The sequence below is a fragment of the Nicotiana sylvestris genome, chromosome 3, assembly GCF_000393655.2.
Source record: "Nicotiana sylvestris chromosome 3, ASM39365v2, whole genome shotgun sequence".
NCBI classification, from domain to species: domain Eukaryota; kingdom Viridiplantae; phylum Streptophyta; class Magnoliopsida; order Solanales; family Solanaceae; genus Nicotiana; species Nicotiana sylvestris.
Genome location: NC_091059.1, coordinates 57949017 through 57969633, shown reverse-complemented (window position 1 = coordinate 57969633; position 20617 = coordinate 57949017). Strand labels below are relative to the sequence as shown.

Sequence of the window (20617 nt, the reverse complement as noted above, 5' to 3'; positions counted from 1 at the left end):
CTTTGGATCTGGTTTGATAAGGATGTGTTGCCAGAATGCTTTAACAACTAATTGTCTGGAATTTGTGGAAAACAACAACCTTGTTAGCGTTAGAGTTTAACAGATTTTATAATAGCACATTGGGGATGCAATGCTCCTAGGTAGTTAACCATTTCTAACATGCTTTGCTTCAAACACATGCGTCATCCCGACTTGCTTATTTGTCCCTTTAAAGTACTTTGGGAACCCCTGTATTTCTTTCCATTTTTTTTTCTTTTTCCTTTTCTTTCTTTTTTTTTCTTTTCCTTTCTTTTTAATGGCGGTCGAATCTTATGTGGATTGCCTACTTATCACGTCCCCGCGTGAATCAGACCAGGCGTAGTTCTGCCACAAAGTAAAGACACAAAAATTCTTTTGGAATCATTCACTTCATCACCAAATTTTGCTATTACAAATTACTTATCTCAAACAAAGAACAACAATAGTACAGATTCCAAAGTTCTTAACCTGACTCGATGAAAAGAAAAAGAAAACAACATATGGGAAGACAACAAAGCCAACAAACAAGACTCGAACAAGGGATTAAAATTCCAACTTAGGGGCTCGCGAGGCATCGTTCGGCCTTTCCGCAGACTTTGGTGTAAGGCCTTTCTGCAAGCTCTTCAACTCATTCATGATCCGATGGACGTAGCCCATGATGGAAGCAAGGAGGGTATCCCGAGGTATTTGCTCACATGCTAGGCATCTCATGTAGATGTAGTGCCCAATCTCATCAATCCTTCCTCGAATGTTGTCCCTCTCAACGAACAATTGCTCTATTCGCCGGTTCTTTAATCCTAGTGCTTGAGCATTGTCGGCGAGTCGATCCTGGAACTTCTCCATTTGTCTTTCCATTCTGGTCATCGCGTCGTAACAGCGCCTTCTGTCAGCTTGGGCATCTCGTGCTTGTTTGAAGATCCGCTCCTGAAGAGTGGAGTTTGTTTTCCTTAATATCCCGATGCTCATTTCAGAATCCCTTATGACTTGTTGCAGACGCTTCCTCCGGGCCATTGTACCTTTTGCCCATCTGAATTATTCTTGCTATGCAAGCTTTCGATCTCTCTAGTTCTTCTCGGCTTTTGCTGACTTGATTTCTCAACTCTGCTATCAATCTTTCGTCGGAGCGACGTTTCTGTCGGTCGCTGTTACTCTTACTGACTTGGCGAATGCGGGCTTTCAGTGTCTGGTTTTCTTTGGCTAATTTGTTCTTTTCACCTTGCTCAGAGGCGACTTGCACGTTGTTCTCAAATATAAGCCTTTCAACTTGTTGCTTTAGCTTCCCGATTTTAGCCCGGTAGCCTTCCTCCCTCCTTAACCAGCCCCACTGTGCATGCGACGATTCTGCAAAGTCTTGGACGTGAGCTCTCTTAGTTGGTCTCTGGTGCTCAAGATCTCTTCTGTACCACGTGAGGTATTTTGGCGACACTTCGCCCTTGGCCCTATCTTGTACACAAGTATCTACTTTCAGGGTTTGACATTCATTCCAGATTCTCCGAACGACTGCTTCAGGGAACTGCCCACCAGGCCCGATTTCGACCACCTGGCTACTGAGATCCTCTTCCTTCGAGATTATTTGACATCGCCCCAACTGCCTCAATACTCTGTTTGGCGCATAAGGCTGGATACTGTGGAGACCCATCAACAACAAATGAGACTCGATGGCTGACATGTGTATGACCTCATCTATGGGTAGCCACCCAAATGCCCATTCTATCTGGTTTGCTGAAACGGAGCGCAGCAGAGTGACCCATTCGGCGACCCCTTCTGGCAGGCTGAACCCGTCGACCCTGGTGGAAAACTCTTCTATACAAGTCTTTTGTGATGACCCATATTTCAGAAACTGAGGGTGATGACATAGATGCTCTATCATCCACATTTGCAGTAGTATATTGCATCCCTCAAAGAAACCTCCTCCGGTTTTGCAAACAGTGAGTGCACGGAAAATGTCTGCTATTATCATCGGTGCCAGAGTGTTGTTGTCTTGCTTGAGCAAAGTGCTGACGACCCCAGCGACTTGTATGTTAATTTTCCCATCCTTTCTAGGGAACACCAGAAAATCCAGAAAGGCTATCATAAAAGCAATACACCTATGTCTTTCCCATTTCAGCCGACTTTCCCCACTGCAGATCTTACTCTTGGGATTGTTGAACCCTTCAAGATGACCGTACCTGTCGTACAGAAATGCCAAACTACAAAACCCTTCTGACAACTCTGGGTTGTGTACCGTTCTACGGATCTTTACGGTGTCTAGGAACCTGTGTATGGTCACGGTCTTTGGTGCAATGAGATACTGTTCTCTCATAGGAATTTTAGGACATCCGATGTACCCTGCCAGCTCCTCTAGCGTCGGGGTGAGCTCAAAGTCCGAGAAATGAAATACATTGTGTGTCGAGTCCCAGAATGAAATTAAAGCCCTTATAATGTCCCCTCGCGGATCGATGTCCAGCAATCCAACCAAATTTCCTAAGTATATTTTGACTGTATCTCGCCCTCATTCTTCCAAGTCGTTCCACCACATGCGTAAGCCCAAAGGGACTCTGTTTATAATGGCCCCAGATGAACTCTTACTCGTGCTCATTCTGCACATTTATTAAGGTGATTTAGACGAAAGCAAAAATCTTTATTTTGATTCCAAAACTATTTTTCCCGTTTTCCTTAATTTTTGAGAAAAGAAAGACTAACTTTCCCAATACGGCCTTTCAGCTCTTCAGGGATGAAGATTTTAAGGCAGTGGGATTTTAACCGGCCAAAAGGTAAGAAAAATGGCCAAAAGCGGCCGTTTGCGCAAAGACAGCCTTCCGGCGTCCCTTTCGGGAACATTCGGCTATTTCCGCAAAATGGCATCACCTGACTCTTTTATGAAAGAAGCAATATATATATATATTTTTATTTTTATTTTTCATTATATATATTATTATTTGCAAAAATAGGAAGTTGGACCCGATAAGGGTTGCCTATGTATCTCACATCCGGTGAGAATCAAACCGACGTAGTTCGGGTAAGAAAATTAGCTAAATCACGAATCCAATTCTCTTTCCTCAAAAATCAAAATTATTTGGACATTGGTTTTTCTCAAATGAGCAGCTCTTAATTTTTCAAAATTCCCGTTTTCACCCACCGGTCAACATGCAAATTCGAAGCAAATTAAATGCGCCAACAGGCAAGATGTAACAAGATGGTCTTTTTGTTCCAGGTTGCTATTCCTAGACGAGCCCAACCCCTGTGTTGAGCCCCCTAAGTCAGATGCAACGTGATGCAAATAAGCGTTTTCCTACTAGGGATCCGACATGAAGTCATGTTTTACTAAGTTTCAAACTGGGCTTTGTTCTAGACCTGGCTTACCCGAGCGGACAACTCGAGTCGAGGAGGGGGCTACCTACCGGGGACCCGCGGGGTCGTCCGGCTTTGTAACTTATCCGAGCCTCTTTCTTCTTGGGCATGACACTAACAGAATAGGGAGTCTCAAACCAGTGAGCCACATCCCCGAAGGTAAGAAGAGAAGGGTTTCGGCGCAGTTTATATATACAGTCAAATAATATCAAAGCGGTAACACACATTATTTTGCACATGAAGCACATATCTCATAAAAATATCAGATAAAGCTGAACATAACAATTTATTCTAAGCTCGATTTCTAACCCTGAACCAGTGGTTCTGGGTCTGTATCCCCAGCAGAGTCGCCAGAGCTATCACACCTCCTTTTTCCGCCCTCGCGAGGGGTGAAGGAGTTTTTCCAATTAAAGGACAATCGAAACGGGATTTGTTTGTTTATTTCAGAGTCGCCACTTGGGAGATTTAGGGTGTCCCAAGTCACCAATTTAATCCCGAATCGAGGAAAAGAATGACTCTGTATTACAGTCTGCGAACCAGAAATCCGGATAAGGAATTCTGTTAACCCGGGAGAAGGTGTTAGGCATTCCCGAGTTCCGTGGTTCTAGCACGGTCACTCAACTGTCATATTCGGCTTAATTATCTGATTTTTATACATGTTGAACCTATATGCGAATTTTAACTTTTAACCGCTTTTTTCATTTACTGTTATTTTTTATCAAGAATTGCAACATCGTGGAAACACATCTCGAACCACGTCACATTCAATGCACCCATGGTTGTTGGCATATTTCAACTCTGTTGAGATTGGGATTTGGGTCACATAAATGTGCACCCGAGTTTAAGAAGATAACATTATTAAATACGCGTCTGAAGCGACTAACGTGTCATTATTATTAATTTTTTTTTTGGGTAGGGCCGTGAAATTTGCTAAACGGCCCGTCCCGGAATCTAAGCAATTTTTAAAGCAAATATTTACTGAGGGCCCCGCAATTTTTGCATTTTTATTCGGCGAGGCTCATCTCATTATTATTATTAAAAGGGCAATCCTAGAAGTGGCTAAGGTTTTCTATTGGGTTTATTTTTAACAATGAAAGAAAAAGAGCGGTTCAACTTTATTTACATGTTCACAAGATAGTTATAACCGGGTTCCTAATATGATTTGCGAAATCCGAACAGGAACACGTATATGGGCAGTCGTTTAGATATTACGGGCCCAGGCCCAATGTGCGTAACGTTAAGCTCGGCCTGGGCCATCCTTATTCCAATTGGGCCTATTCAACTTATTTGATATATGTTTAACATTTATAAACAAGGGGGAAAGCTAGCATGCAATGTACAACTTACCTTAATCAAACCATATTCTTACCAACTAAAAAAAACTACCATTTGTTTAAGGAGGTAACTATTGGACACCTAACATGCTTCTTGACAACAATGATGAACTTAACAGAACATGGCTACTGCAACATTGATCCTTTTTTATTATAAGCAAAAGCATAGAGTTTTCCAACTATATGATATGTGTAAAAGTGCAGTTACACCACAACTAGCTTCATGGTTCTAGTAGAGAAAGTACACTATCATACAAACAACCTATTTTCAATACATTTCTAAAGCTAATTCGAAATAACTTCAACTCTTCCAATTTTCTTTGTATTCATGCTTCAACTTTCAACTTACATTGACAGTGTATCAGTGGTGTACCTGGTATTGAGAAAAGCAAGAGAAGAAAAGGAATGATCAGTGGAAGCAGTAGCATACACAGCAACAACAGCAACAAGAGAAGCAACACTCAGCAGCACTCAACAGCAAACAACCCAGCAGGCAGATTTTTAAAACCAATATAAACCCAGCAAGAAAATCCAATAATAACCAGTAGGAGGAAACAACAACAGATTTAAACCAAGCAGAAGACCAGTGAACTATCAGACCAACAGAAAACCCAAAACAACTCAACTGAAATAGTGCTCAATCAAGTAAAGGACCCAGTTTGCAGCCCAGCAGCATCAAAACAAATACAGGCTAAGCAGAGAAGGAAACAAATGCAGAAAATCAGTAGCTTCTGATTGTTATGGTCGAAAATCCAGCACACTCTTAACTCTCTATTACTCTGAAACAGACTATCCTCTAAAGGTTGGAAGACCAACCTTGTTTTTGCTTTTCTTTTCTCTCTCACTTAAAACTGTCCAGCCTCTAAACTTAACTGTCCAGCCTTAAAACCAGTTTTTTTTTTCTTTTTCCTCCAGAATCAATCCTCTCGAAAATTCCTCCCTTCAAACTGTCCTCAATGAGCCTGTTTATAGGCCAGAAATGGCAAGCCCCCAGACTGCCTTCCCACTCTGCCCATACCCCCTTAAACTAATCAAAATGCCCATGATATTCCTGACAGACTCCCCATACCACATGTTTTTCTCTTTTTTAATCAATGTTATGAGTGTTTAACTTATTTTAATCAACCTCCCCCATGCCATTTAATCTTGTTCCCCACTATCCTAAATAATATGTTAGTTTTGATAGTATTTTAATACCCTACTGTCAGCCCAATTTAAACTAACCAATTTCTGATCATTTCAATCCCCAAACTACCCCCTAACCCCTGTGTATTACTGTTATGCCCTAACTCTCAATAGCCAGGATAAAAACTCTTCTAAATTCAAACTAATCACTGATTATAGCTATGACCAATTCAATCCTGTCTAACCCACTAAATGATTCTAGGCAGAAGGGATGAGGGAATGAGGTTCATGTGCCTCAATCACATAAGAATAGAAAAGAGGCAGAAATGACAAACACTGAACAATTCGTGGCTTCCTAGTTTCTTTCAGTAAATTCAATTGACGACATCCATTTAGTTAACTATATGAGCTACAACATATAGCTAACAATTAAAATATCTCAAACGGGCTACCCAATCAGCTTCAGTGATTTTTCCAGGGAACCTTGATATGAACTAGACTATTCTACGATTCTAAACAGGATGGACACACAAACTCACAATAACAATGAACAACAAACACACAGAAGCTAATTTGAACCATACAAAAGGTCTTATGAAGCAGGAGAAAATTGAAAGAAAAATAACAGAAAAATCGAACAAACCAGCTACGACATGCAAACAAACACAAAATAGAACTCAAACAAGAACGGAAGGGAAAAAGAAACTTATCTTAGAAGCTCAAAAACAAAACAATCCAGGCTTGAACCACACTCGATCATTTGAGGTCGAACGAACTTTAATCGAAGTGTTCTCAACTGAGAACACCTCGATTAAAGTCTATTATACCCCAACCCTTTGTTGATTTGGACAGACCCCCACTTTTGGATTTCTAGGGTTCTTGAAAGCTTGATTTGGGGCTCGAAGGTTTCTACCTAGATTCGAACCGAACCAAGCATATCTAGGGCATGAGGTAGATTAGAGGGTGACATGGTGTGAGCTTGGGGCTGGTTGGGGTAGGTTTGGGTTTCACTCGAATCTTCGATGGAAGATTCGTGATGCTGGAGGTTGATTCGAGACAAGCGGCTAGCCGATTTGTAACGAGGGTGGTTAAGAGATTCAGGGGTGTGATCTTGGTGGTCATCGGAGGAGGTAAGGTTTCAGGCCGGTTCTTTGATTTGATATTCGAAATGTTCCATTGAGGTTCGAAGTAAAGGGAGCCTGGATTCGTGATGAGGGTGGTTGGGTGGCTCAGGGGTGTTGGTTTCATGGCCAGCGGCATCGTTGCCGCCGATTTTCAGGCGAAGGGGCGGGGTGGCGGCTAGGGTTTGAAGGGTTCGTCTCTGAGAGACGATGATGAACAGAAGGTGAGGGGGGGTTTGGTTTGGGGGGCGTGGGGCGAGGGATTGGGGTTTTTATATGGAGGGGGTGGTTTGATCCTGGCCGTCGGATAGAGAGTGATCAATGGCCAGGATCCCTTGGCTAATGTAAAACGGTGTCGTTCCACTTAAAAGGAGATCGGGTTGGTCCGGGGTTAAATGGGTCGGGCATATGGGGATGGCTTGAGGCCGTTGGATGGGGTTGGGTTAACGGTTGAGATCAGATGGCCCTATACGGCGTCGTTTGGGTAAGTGAATGACCTGATCTGGGCCGTTCATTTGAATCAATCAATGGCTCAGAATGGGGATGCTAATAAGGCGTCGTTTCACCGTCTGTAAGACCGGGTCGATGTGGACTGGGTCAGCCATAGATTGGGCCTGATCTGCTTGGGTTGAACATGAGCCCAAAACCGAGTTTCTCTTCAATTTTGAATTCTTTTTCTTTTTTTCTACTTTTAATTATCAATCAATAAAATTCTAAAAATAACTTGTAAAACCAAAATTATCCTACACCACTATTAAACTTTAACAACAATTATCACACAAGGTTAATATTTAATTAATTAAAACAAAGTTACACATCGGCACACATAAATGACAAAATGCAACAAAACTGCATATTTTGTAATTTTTTTTTTCTTCCATAAAACATAACTCAATTAATTCCAAGATGTACAATTAAATCTTGAATGTGCATGCAACATGTATTTTTGTATTTTTTAATTAATCTCGTCAAAGGTAAACATTTACGGACAAAAATAATTACCAAATGTCACGCAAATTCTCAAAATTGTACACAGATGAAATTTGTTTTATTTTTTTGATTTCTTTTGGAGTAGTTTTCCGTGAAGAAAAAATCACGTGCTCACACCCATTGTATCGAGACCCGGGAAGGGTAAACAATATATCTGACATCGGATACGGTAAAGCGACACATCTCGAACCAAGTATAACTTCTAGACTTCGAGAGACGCGGTGGACGATTATGTACGATTGATAAAGGGCTATAATAATCGCCCTCAACCGGACATTTCAGCTCAAATCTCCTTCAGAATCAACTATGGATCAATAATTACCGGGAAAAGAAGATCTTTACCTCTTTTAGACTTGCACTAGAACTGAAATTCTCCTACTATACAAAGGAGAAGTTTTTCTTTGATCTAACACACAGTAACACACAATTCAAAGCAATAAAACTTTATTTTTACCATCTAGCTACTGTTAAGGTGTTACTCACTTGTTCTGTTCTTTATTCGCGGCTGGGCTTGAATCGATGGTCCAATCGAGGACGAGGTCATTATTCAATCTAAGATCAGTCCGAATCTTAACATTGTGATTGGTTTGATCGATTATTTCATCTTTAACTCATTTATTTGCTATTCTTAATTATTCGTGTTGAATTAAACTATGTATCCTTTAAACCGCATACAAATTTAATTGTTATCCAATTTTAGGATAAACACTCTTAATCAACAATTATGACAATTATTTAAAATTAAGTAAATGATCTGGATTTTGATATTTAAATAGAACAAGTTGATAAGGATCTGTAAATATCAGCTTTTATAAGAGCATAACGAACATTTTTTCTATTCTATAATCTTTAAATATGTATAATTGAAAATTGTAGTTGAATAGTATCATATTCATACTTGTTATTGTACTAATATTAGTAAAAGGTCTTGAGGTAGAGAACAAACTTAAGAATAATAAGAATATGAAGGCCAAGTTTCATTAGTAAAAGAAAATGATCCGTTCTTAAGTTACGTTCCCCCCGGTCACACACTTGTCCGGACACTGTCACCCTCTCTATCTACATTCATTTTCACAAAATCTCTCCTTCAATTCCTTTCTCTCTCTCCACAATTTTCAGCTTGTAATAGGAAACTTATAAAAATTGTGTGTGACATGGGAGAATCGACCAAGTCTCCGATTTCGGCCGCAAAATATTATGGCATTCTTGGAATCTCAAAATCTGCATCCCTCCCAGATATTTGCAAAGCTTACAAACATCTTGTCAAGAAATGGCATCCTGATAGAAACACGTCCAATCAAACTGAAGCCGTAGACAAGTTTAGATCCATCAATGAGGCCTACAGGGTACGTAAGTAACTAGACGCTATTTTAGGCATAAAATAAAGATGAATATGTTGACTAAAATAACAAAAGAAAAAAAAACACCAAAGGTTGTTGACGTTACAAATAGAGTTGAAAAGATTATGCATTTAATTCCTTGGGAAGGTTTCACATTAATTATTCTATTGCCATAATAATGTGAGAAATATATTTAATCTGCAGGTTCTTAGCAAGAAAAAGAGAGACGAAGAAAACTTATTGAAAAGTGATGTGGCAAAAACACCCCGACAGAGTTCAGACGAGGACGAGTTACAAATTTCAAGCCCCACGCTCCTTTCGAGAACGACCAGTCGGATAAGTCCAACAGTAGATTTTTACACATCCATGCCATGTTTTTCGATGAGTGGAGCCAGCACTCCCACAACTCCTGGCACACCAATATCAGATCAGACCCCAAACCTATTCAAAGTAGCGAGCAAAAGAAACACAACCCCGATCATTTTTTCCCAGTCGACTTCCAGGAGAAAGCCTCAGCCAATCGAGAAGAAGCTGGAATGTACCCTTGAGGAGTTGTGCCATGGATGCGTCAAGAAGGTCATGATTACAAGAGATTTCATAGCAACCACAGGGTATGTATTAGTCTAACTTAATTTCCTTTCCAACCACTGGGCATTTAACGTTTTCAAATTAAATACGGTCAAACCTCTCTATAACATCCTCGTTTGTTCCGATTTTTTTTGGCTGCTACAGTGAAGTACTGTTATAGAGGACATATATTATAACATAATATAATATTTGGTTCCGAGAATAACTCGACTTTTATAGTGAATGACTATTACAGTCAGATCTCTCTATAACAACATCCGTATATAACAACACTTCACTATAAAAGCGAAGCTTTTCCGGGACCGATCTTCATGTTAAGTTATAATATATCTTCTCTATAACAACACCTCCCTATAACATCCAAAAATATTCGAAAAAAACAAGGCTGTTATAAAGAGATTTGACTATATATAGGATGTTGTTATAGAGAAGTCTTACCGTATATATAGTTAGCGAAAACATGATGGTGATGTTTCTGCAGGCTTATTGTTAAAGAAGAGGAAGTTGTAACAATAAAGGTAAGGCCAGGATGGAAAAGAGGAACAAAAATTACATTTGAAGTTAAGGGGGATGAGAGACCAGGCACGCTTCCAGCTGATATAGTGTTCTCGATTGATGAGAAAACACATCCATTGTTCAAGAGAGAAGGAGATGACTTGGTGCTAGGAGTTGAAGTCCCTCTAGTTCAGGCTCTCACGGGTTGTATAATCACTGTACCTCTTTTGGGTGGAGACGAAATGACAATGTCATTTGACCAAGTTATTTATCCAGGTTTTCAGAAAATCATACCAGGCCAAGGCATGCCTAAACCTAAAGAAGACAGTAGGAGAGGGGACCTTATTCTTCAGTTTCTTGTCGAATTTCCTTTAGATCTAAGTCAGGAACAAAGGTTCCAGGTTGTTAGCATACTAGAAGATTGCTCTTGATGATGTTGCTAATTAATTCGAGGGTTATTCTTCATGTACCTTCTATAATTAGAGATTGTAGGAGATTCTTATGGTCCAATTTGTTGTCGAATATAAATTACTTTTGATTTAAATGAGGAACAACGGCCACATGTTATTATTGTAGTAGAAAGCCTGGTCTTAGATATATATTCATAGGGGTTATTTTCTCTTCATGTGTTCTATATATAAAGATGGTAGTTGTGCTCCAATTTATTGTCGAATTTTCTTTAGACTTGAGCGAGGAACAAAAGCCTTGAGTAGAGGTGTTAATGAAAAATCCAAAAACCGAATCAAATCGACAAAAAAAGTTGTTATTCTTTTGGTTTGATTTGGTTTTGATTTTGAATTCTAAAACCTGATCAACATTGATTTGGTTTTGGTTTTAAGCAAAAAATAATCGGGAAAAAATCGAACCAAACTGACTATAGATTTGCCTATCTTTAGGGGCGGAGCAAGATTGAAGAAAGGGGACTCTATTTCTCTTTTGCCAAAAAAAAAATTAATGTGTAAATATGATAAATACCAATTGTAGAAAGAAATATAGGGCTTTGGCGACAAGCGATTGGAGACGACTGATCATGAAGCCATCTCGAAGCCTTTCATGACTGCTCCGACAACTGGTCAGTCGTCAAACACCCCCTCACAATCACCCCTAAACACTACAAACCCTAATTCATTGCAAAATTATGTGCAACTTCTACAACCCAAAGCATTAAATGCTCTCATGCAAACCCTAGCCCACGTTCCTATCAACCCTATAGAATATCTTCATGGGGAACATATGTGAAGGCTCGACATATGGTCGAGAAGAATTTTTTGGCGTATTTGGCCTATATACGTGATTCCAGTGTGAAGGTTCCTTCCATGGATTAGGTTCTAGTTGTGCGTGAGTTCCCAGAGGTGTTTCCTATAACTTGAATGGCATGCCACCCAACAGAGATATCGACTTCTACATTGACTTGGTTCCTGGCACTTAACCCATTTTTATTCCACCATACTGTTTGGCTCCAGTTGAGTTGAAAGAATTGAAGGAACAGTTGCAGGATTTGCTGGATAGGGGAGTCATTAGATGGAGTGTCTCGCCTAAGGGTGCACCAGTGTTGTTTGTGAAGAAGAAGGATGGATCAATGAGGTTGTGCATAGATTATCGACAGTTGAACAAAGTCACTATTAAGAACAATTGTCTGTTGCCGAGGATTGATGACTTATCTAACCAGCTTCAGGATGCCAAGGTCTTTTCCAATATTGATTTGAGATTTGGATACCATCAGGTGAATTTTGGAGCATCGGATGTCCCCAAGTCACCTTATCAGACTCGGTATGGTCACTACAAGGTTTTAGTGATGTCATTTGGCTTGACTAATGCCCCAACAACCTTTAGGGATTTGATAAATCGAGCGTTCAAGCCCGATCTGGATTCCTTTGTGATTGACTGAATCAATGATATTTTGGTTTACTCCTACAGTTGAGAGGAGCGTGACCAGCATCTCCAAATCGTTCTTCAGACTTTGAGGGATTGCCAGTTATATGCCAAGTTTTCAAAGTGTGAGTTTTGGTTGGACTCAGTTGCCTTTTTGGGCCATGTTGTATCTTCTGATTGAATTAAGATGGATCCTAAGAAGATTGAGGCAGTTCAGAACTGGCCTAGACCTACTTCAACTACAGAGATTCAGAGCTTCTTGAGTTTAGGGGGTTATTATCGCTGGTTCGTGGAAGGGTTTTCATCTATCTCAACCCCATTGACTAAGTTGACCCAGAAGGGTGCTCTTTTCAAATGGTCCGACGAGTGTGAGACGCGCTTTCAAAAGCTCAAGACTGTATTTATTACAGCCCCAGTATTGGTGTTGCCTATAGGTTTGGGATCTTACACCGTTTATTGTGATGCATTGCATATTGGGCTTGGTGAAGTATTGGTGCAGGACGGTAGGGTGATTGCCTACCTGTTTCAATAGTTGAAGTTTCATGAGAAGAATTACATTGTGCATGATTTAGAGTTGGCAGCAACTGTTCACGCACTGAAGATTTGGAAGAACTATCTGTACGGCGTTCCATGTGAGGTATATACCAACCATCAGAGTCTCCAATACATATTCAAGCAAAAGGACCTTAATTTGCGGCAGCGAAGATAGTTAGAGTTGTTGAAAGACTATGATATAACCATATTATATCATCCAAGAAAGGCCAATATAGTGGCTGATGCATTTAGTAGGAGGCTAAGAGCATGGGCAGTTTGGCATATTTACCGGTAGTGGAGAGGCCACTAGCTATGGATGTTCAGGCTTTGGTCAATCGGTTCGTGAGATTGGATGTTTTGGAGCCTAATCGGGTCTTGCTTATGTTGTAGCACAATCTTCATTGTTGGAGCGTATCAAGGCTCGCCAGTTTGATGATCCTCACTTGTTGGTTGTTAAGTACAGATTTTAACTACTTATTTGCACTCTTTTACTTTCGGTTCAGCTAAAAATTGCTTAAAGGTTGTCCAAAAAACTAATGAAATGTGCTTTCCTGCAGGAGTGTTGGAATATGAGTTCAAGAGATAAAAATCAACTCAAGAAGAAGTAATTTTGGACAAGGACCAAAACAAGGCCAAAAGGATAAAATGCGGACCGCTCAATATTGAGTGTGGCCGCAGAACAAGAGGCAGTCTCTGACAGAATTTCCATATAAAATGCGGACCACACAATTATTGTGCGGCCGTAGAAGATGAGGTTCAGAGAGATGGATTTTAGGGCCATGAAGAAGTGTGGACCGCACCATTATTGCGCGACTGCTGAATCAAGAGTGCGACCGCACTTAGAAATGTGTGGTCCGCAGAAGTTCCCCATGTCAAAGCCTAAGGTCAAGAAGTGCGGACTGCACCATTATTGTGCGGCTGCACTTAAAAATGTGCGGTCTGCATAAGCTGAAGAAGTGCGGCCGCAACCCAGAATTGTGCGGCCGCAGAAGTCCAACCTGTCAAGCCAAGTCTCAATGTGCGAACCGCACACATAATTTTGCGGTCGTACAACCTCCGCAGGGGCAATTTTGTCCGATAATTTTTGCTGGGTATAAATAGATCTTTTTGTCATTTTTAGGTTAAGTTTGGTGCACCTCAGAATATATAGCCATTTTTCTTTACTGTACTGGGTAACTTTGTAATAATTTAATATTTTAACATTAGATTTTCTTCCCTTAATCATCTATTATGGATTTTATCTTAGTTTCTTCTTTAATTTCTTCATTTTCCATGAATAGCTAAACCCTTAGCTAGGGTTGTGACCCACCCCTAGTATGAGTACTTAATGGGTGATTGATTTAGGGCTTATTTATGATTGGGTATATGATATTTAGCCTAGTTCTTACTTGAATTTGAGAAATGATGGTTGCAAACATTGATTGATGCCTAATTTACTTAGTCTCTAATTGAGAACGAGAGATTAAGTCTAGCAAAACTTGGCTAACAAGAAATTGGGGTGAACCAAAGAGATTGATAGCCTCAATTAATGGGTTGAATCTAGAGATAGTAAGACCCGACTTGAGCATCTATAACTTGTTTTGTGAAATACCCATTTGGACTTGAGAAAGCTAAATTAGGCAAAAACACTCAGTCGAGTATTCAGATGGTTCCATATAAGGCTTTATATGGGAGACGGTGTAGATCTCCAGTAGGATGGTTTGAGCCGGGTGAGGCCAGGCTTTTGGGTATAGACTTAGTGCAGGATGCTTTGGACAAGGTGAAAGTGATTCAGGGGCGGCTTCGTACATCGTAGTCAAGACAAAAGAGTTATGCTAACAAGAAGGTTCATGATGTGTCTTACATGGTTGGCGAAAAGGTTCTACTGAAGGTTTTACCCATGAAGGGTGTTATGAGATTTAGGAAGAAGGGTAAATTGAGTCCTCGGTTCATTGGGCCTTTTGAGGTGCTTTAGAGGATTGGGGAGGTGGCTATGAGCTTGCTTTACCACCTAGCTTGTCGAGTGTGCATCCAGTATTTCATGTTTCTATGCTCCGTAAATATATTGGCGATCCGTCTCATGTTTTAGATTTCAGCACGGTTCAGTTAGATGGTGAATTACTTGTGATGTGGAGCCAGTGGCTATTTTGAAGCGGCAGGTCCGAAAGTTGAGATCAAAGGGTATAGCTTCAGTGAAAGTGTAGTGGAGAGGTCGGCCCATGGAGGAGGCCACCTGGGAGACCTAGGGGGAGATACGGAGTAGATATCCTTACCTATTTGAGGTTCCAGGTATGTTTCTTGACTCGTTCGAGGACGAAAGTTTGTTTAAGAGGGGGAGGATGTAACGACCCGGCCGGTAGTTTCATGAGTTACAGTCATGTTTCCCCCATTTCTGCTTCTTTATGTGTTATTCAGCTATATTTCATCATATCGTGTTAGTTGGTTCAGGTTCGGAGTGGTCGTGGAATAGAATGAGGCACTTAGTCTCTTATTTAACAGCTTAAGTTGAAAAAGTCAATCAGATGTTGACTTATGAGTAGAAGGTGTCGGATGTGAATTCTGATAGTTCGGATAGCTTCGTTAGGTGATTTTAGAATTAGTAGCGTATTCGGAATGTAATTTGGAGGTCCATGGTAGACTTAGGCTTGATTTGGCGAAATTGGAAATTTGGCGTTTTCCGATCGGTAGTGGAAATCTTGATATCGGGGTCAGAATGGCGTTCCGGAAATTGGAGTAGGTCCGTTGTGTCATTTGTGATGTGTGTGCAAAATTTCAGGTTATTCAAAGATGATTTGATAGGTTTCGGCGTTGTTTGTGGAATTTGAAAGTTTCTAAGTTCTTAGACTTGAATCTGCGGTGGATTTGGTGTTTTGATGTTGTTTGTAGTGTTCTAAAGGTTTGAATAAGTTTGAATAGTGGTATATGACTTGTTCGTATTTTTGGTTGAGGTCCCCGAGGCCTCGGGATGATTTCAGATAGTTTTCGGAAAGATTGGAACTTGGTTTGAGTAGCGGAACTTTGCTGCTTTTGTCATTTTCGCACCTGCGGATTGGGGACCGCAGGTACGAGACTCGCAGAAGTGAGATTTGGACCGCATATGCAGAGAATTTGGAAGATAAGGAAAACCGCAGGTGCACACTAGGACCGCACCTGCGATGCCGCATGTGCGAGATGTTGACCGCAGAAGCGGGTTATGGAATTTAAGTGGAAACCGCACCTGCGATGGAATTTCCATAGGTGTGGCATCGCAGAAGCGACTTGGAGACCGCAGATGTGGAAGTTGCTTGGCAGAAAGTATAAAAGGTCACCTTCGCGAATTTCTGCCATTTCTTCACCATTTTTGGACGAGTTGGGGCTTGGGGATTGTGATTCCAAGAGGGAATTAAGTGTTTTCAGTGAGGTAAACTATTTGGATATTATATCTTGTGTTTATGGCAATTATTCCATTGTTTAATCATGATATTAGTGGGAAAATTAGAGAAGAAATTGGGAGATTAGGGCTTGAAATTGGAGAGTTTAAATTGGGGATTTGAGAGACCATTTGGGGTCATATTTTGATGATTTTGGTATGTATAGATTCGGGAATGAAAGGAGTTTCTAGTTTTGCAATTTTTGTTGGATTCCAAGACGCGGGCCCAGGTCCGGGTTTGAGCAAATTCGGGATTCTGGGTCTATTTTTCGTCTGAGTTCCATTCCTTTAGCGTGTATTGATGATACTATACTGATTTTGGTCAGATACGGAGCATTTGGAGGCCGGATCGAGAGTTAAGGGCATCACGGAGTAGAGTTTTGCCCGGTTTGAGGTAAGTAACGATTGTAAATCTAGATTTGAGGGTGTGAAACCCCAGAATTTCGTACTGTTTTGAGAAATGAGGTGACACACATGCTAGGTGGTGTGGGCATGCACCAGTAGGGATTATGACTTGGTCTGTCCCATGGAAACTATAGAGTTGCATAGTTTTGATAAACTTTATATGATATCTATGTGCTTTAGAAATGATTATGTTAACTTGGGCTAAATGCCATGTTTGGAATTTTGTACTGTACTGTTTGGACCCTCCGCGATATTTTACTATTATCCTCACACTGTTTTGATTTGAAGGCATATCTTTAGTCATGATTTTTACCTGTTTATTGTTTGATTCAATTTCATTACTCTACTTTTAAATATATGAAAGTTGTTTGGGCTGAATTCCATGATTTTTTTTTACTGAAATGCCCGAGTGGCTGTGAGGTTGATAACTAAGAGAGGCCGAGGGCTTGATGGTGAGGATTATATATTTATGGATATGGAATATATATATATATATATGGCTGCACGCCGCAACGATATATTGGATCAGGCTACACTCCGCAACGATATAGCGTTTGGGCTATATGATCCCCTCCGGAGTCTGCACACCCCCAGTGAGCGCAGTTGACTATATATTTATGGATCGGGTTGTACGCCGCAATAGTTATTATAAGGTACCTATTGAGCGTGAGTGCTAAGTGCAAGTGCTGATTGATGAGAGTTGAGTCACGTGTGACTGAGAGGCTTGCCCGAGGGGCTATATATATGAGTGATACTTTGCCTGAGGGGCTTATTTTATGAAATTACTATTTTCACTCTCCTTTTATTCTGAGCCTCTATTGAAAATGTTGAACAAATGTTTTAAACAACTTTCATCCAAATTGGAGTTTTTACGAGATGTTCGGAATTTAATTACTGAATTGACTTTGTTATTTCCACCGAGATTTTTATGTTATGAGATGTATCTGATTCTAAATGCTCGTCACTGCACTCAGCCTTTATTTATAATTGTTACTTACTGAGTTGGCGTACTCACGTTACTCCATGCATCTCGTATGCAGATCCAGGTGTCAGGGCATCCGAGTGAGAGTTGTTCTTTACCTTCAGAGCATTTCGGAGTTAGCAAGGTAGCTACACGGCGTCTGCAGCCTTTCCTTTCTCCTTCCTATCTATTAGTATTTGTTTTTATCAGACTCATCTTGTATTGAGTAGATAGTATCAGATTGTATTTTAGTGGCTCATGACTAGTGACACCGAGATCGGGCAGCAATTGATGTTTTTCATATTTGTTTCCGCTTGTTTTGAATTTTTAAACGAAATATTTGTGATAATATCTGATTAATAAATGAATTAAGAAAAAGACATGTTTATATTATAATTGTCGAATCGTCTAGCCTAATACTGTGATAGGCGCCATCACGACCGGAGTGGTTTAGGGTCGTGACAGGGCTTCGAATCAAAATTTATACAAGCACTTGAAAGGGTTTGTTGACACTTGATGGGGGAGCAAACAAACCAACATCTCTGAGGATGCTTCGCGGTTGAGGCTATTCCCTTTCTCTCTACGGGGGAAGGCCTTGTATTGGGTGGAGAGGTTTCCAAATCATTCTATCCATACATGGGATGAATTAGCCGAGAAATTCATTTCCAAGTTCTTTTCTCCGGGCATATGGCAACTCTTAGGGATGAGATTCTAGCTTTCAAATAAGAACCCAATGAGCCTTTGCATGAGATATGAGAAAGGTATTGTACTATGGTGAAAGAGTGCCCGAACAATGATATGACGGAGGCTATGATTCAACAAATTTTTTATAGGGGGTTCAATACTACTAATCAATGTGTGGTCAACCAACTTTCCGGTGGAAATTTCATGACAACGCCGTATGCGGAAGCTTGTGAGATTCTTGATGAGATGGCAGATACTTCATCGGCATGGCAAAGTAGAGCAAACGTTCCTCAAGGCGATCCAAATGTGATTCACTTGCATAAGGAGTTAAATGATCATATGCAAGCAATTGCCGAGTTGACACCACAATGAATCAATTAGCCAAAGCTCAACTTCAACAAGTGCAAGGTACCAAGCAAGTAAATGCAATGGAAGGAGTTAGTATGATGGTAAACAAGAGAAGAAAAAAGGGTCCTCAAGTGCAAAATCGGGTTGAAAATTATGAGCAAGATGATAGTGGATTTGATCAAAATGGACAATACAATGAGCAAGAATAGGAAGTACAATATGTGAACAACTTCCAATGGCAAAGAAACAACAATCAAGGCCCAAGTCAACAACATTGGCGACCACAAGGAAATCAAGGAAATTGGCATTCAAGCAATCAAGGTGGTTGGAACAATCAAAACAACCAAGGGAATTGGAACAATCAAGGCAATCAAGGAAATTGGAATGGTCAAAATAACCAAGGCAATTGGAGTGGCAATAATCTAGGCTATTAGGGAGGTAACAACCAAGGAGGGTGGAACAACAACAACAACCAGGGTCAGGTTTTCAAAGGCCTCCGATGTTTCAACAACCGAGCAACCTACCTACTTATCCTTCTCAAGGTTCGATCTCTTCCAACAATGAGATGGGTAGAATTGAGGACATTTTTAAACAAATGACGGAAATGAATGTCGACTCCGATGCTCAACTAGCATCTCACAACACTTCAATTCATAATTTGGAAGTTCAATTGGGCCAAATCTCACAAGCTTTGAACACTCGTCCTAAGGGGGCACTACCAAGTGATACGGTGGTGAACTCGAAGGGTGGGAACAACACGGGACATGCCATGTCCGTGACTACAAGGAGTGGAAAAGGTGTAGATGCAACCACCTCAAGTCAAAAGAAAATTGTGGATGAGGAATAATTGGTACATGTAGATGAGATGCCAAGAAATGAAGTGCAAGCAAATGATGAGGTGAGAATTGATATTGATGACAATGTGGAGTAGACTTAAGAAGAAGGGAACCCGTTTAGGGAACACATAGTTGACATACCGAAATCGGTAGTGCCAAAGGCTAAGGCACCAATGCCAAGGCCTCCTCCTCCATACCTTCAAAGGCTTGCCAAGTAAAATGGTGAGAACCAATTTAAAAAGTTCATTTACATGATTACGAATTTGTCTATTAATGTGTCGTTGGTTAAGGCCTTAGAACAAATGCCGGGATATGCAAAGTTCATGAAGGATTCGGTGACCAAGAAGAGGTCGATGAATTGTGAGACTATAAAGATGACACATCAAGTGAGTGTAATTGTGCACTCAATGGCTCTTAAATTGGAAGATCCTGGTGCTTTCACAATCCCATGTACAATTGGAAGTACCGACTTTGCCAAAGCTTTATGTGATCTAGGGGAAAGTATCAACTTGATGCCCTACTCGGTGTTCAAAACTTTGGGAATTGGGAAACCAAAACCCACATCCATAAGGTTGCAAATGGCGGATCGTACAATAAAGAGACCTTTGGGTATTATTGACGATGTGTTGGTTCGTATTGACAAGTTCATCCTCCCGGCGGACTTTATGATTCTTGATTGTGAAGTAGACTATGAGGTGCCTATTATTTTGGGTAGACCTTTCCTTGCTACGGGGAAGGTTCTTGTTGATGTGGAAGCCGGTGATCTCACTTTCTGGTTGGGTGATGAAAATGTGGTCTTCCATATGTGCAAATCTATGAGGTAACCGAATATCAATGAAGTTTGTTCGTTCGTGGATTTGGTGACCAACATGATTATTGATGATGCTAGTGCCACAATGAATGCTGAGGATACTTTGGAAGCCGTTTTGCTCAACCTTGGTAATGATGAGGAGAAAGAAGGCTATGTGGAATGTGTGAATGCATTTCAAGGAATGGGGTCGTACATTTATGAACCCCACAAGTTATCCTTGGATCTTGAAAACCAGAAGACTCCTCCAATAAAACCCTTAATCGAGGAGCCTCCCACTTTGGATTTAAAGCCATTACCTCCATATCTTAGGTATGAATTCCTTTACCATCTTCTACTTTACCGGTTATTCTTTCCTCTTGTTTGACTAACATTCAGGTAGAGTCCACATTGAGGTGCTACAAAGGAGGAAGAGAGCAATTGGATGGATATTGGCAGAC

General features: G+C 40.6%; 3 protein-coding genes across 3 annotated transcripts; all 3 read left to right on the top strand.

Moving 5' to 3' along the window:
- Positions 1–9003: 9003 nt before the first annotated feature.
- LOC104239471 (uncharacterized) lies at positions 9004–10916 on the top strand. Its single transcript, XM_009794108.2, has 3 exons — positions 9004–9264; positions 9463–9869; positions 10328–10916. The coding sequence occupies exons 1-3, from the start codon at positions 9073–9075 to the stop codon at positions 10770–10772; spliced, it is 1044 nt and encodes a 347-aa protein (XP_009792410.1). The 5' UTR covers positions 9004–9072; the 3' UTR covers positions 10773–10916.
- A 1484-nt stretch (positions 10917–12400) lies between these two features.
- LOC138887408 (uncharacterized mitochondrial protein AtMg00860-like) lies at positions 12401–12745 on the top strand. Its single transcript, XM_070169160.1, has one exon. It carries the CDS (start codon positions 12401–12403, stop codon positions 12743–12745), a length of 345 nt encoding a protein of 114 aa, XP_070025261.1.
- Positions 12746–19671: 6926 nt separating this feature from the next.
- On the top strand, positions 19672–20193 carry LOC138887407 (uncharacterized). The gene has a single exon (XM_070169159.1). The coding sequence runs from the start codon at positions 19672–19674 to the stop codon at positions 20191–20193; it is 522 nt and encodes a 173-aa protein (XP_070025260.1).
- The last annotated feature ends 424 nt before the right edge of the window (positions 20194–20617 follow it).

What these genes read in the sequence shown, in the direction of transcription:
- LOC104239471 (XM_009794108.2), top strand. Translation starts at nt 9,073, where the DNA reads ATGGGAGAATCGACCAAGTCTCCGATTTCGGCCGCAAAATATTATGGC. An exon ending in CCATCAATGAGGCCTACAGG is followed by an intron (nt 9,265 to 9,462) that starts GTACGTAAGTAA and finishes TTTAATCTGCAG; the next exon opens with GTTCTTAGCAAGAAAAAGAG. An exon ending in GATTTCATAGCAACCACAGG is followed by an intron (nt 9,870 to 10,327) that starts GTATGTATTAGT and finishes ATGTTTCTGCAG; the next exon opens with GCTTATTGTTAAAGAAGAGG.
- LOC138887408 (XM_070169160.1), top strand. Translation starts at nt 12,401, where the DNA reads ATGGATCCTAAGAAGATTGAGGCAGTTCAGAACTGGCCTAGACCTACT.
- LOC138887407 (XM_070169159.1), top strand. Translation starts at nt 19,672, where the DNA reads ATGCCGGGATATGCAAAGTTCATGAAGGATTCGGTGACCAAGAAGAGG.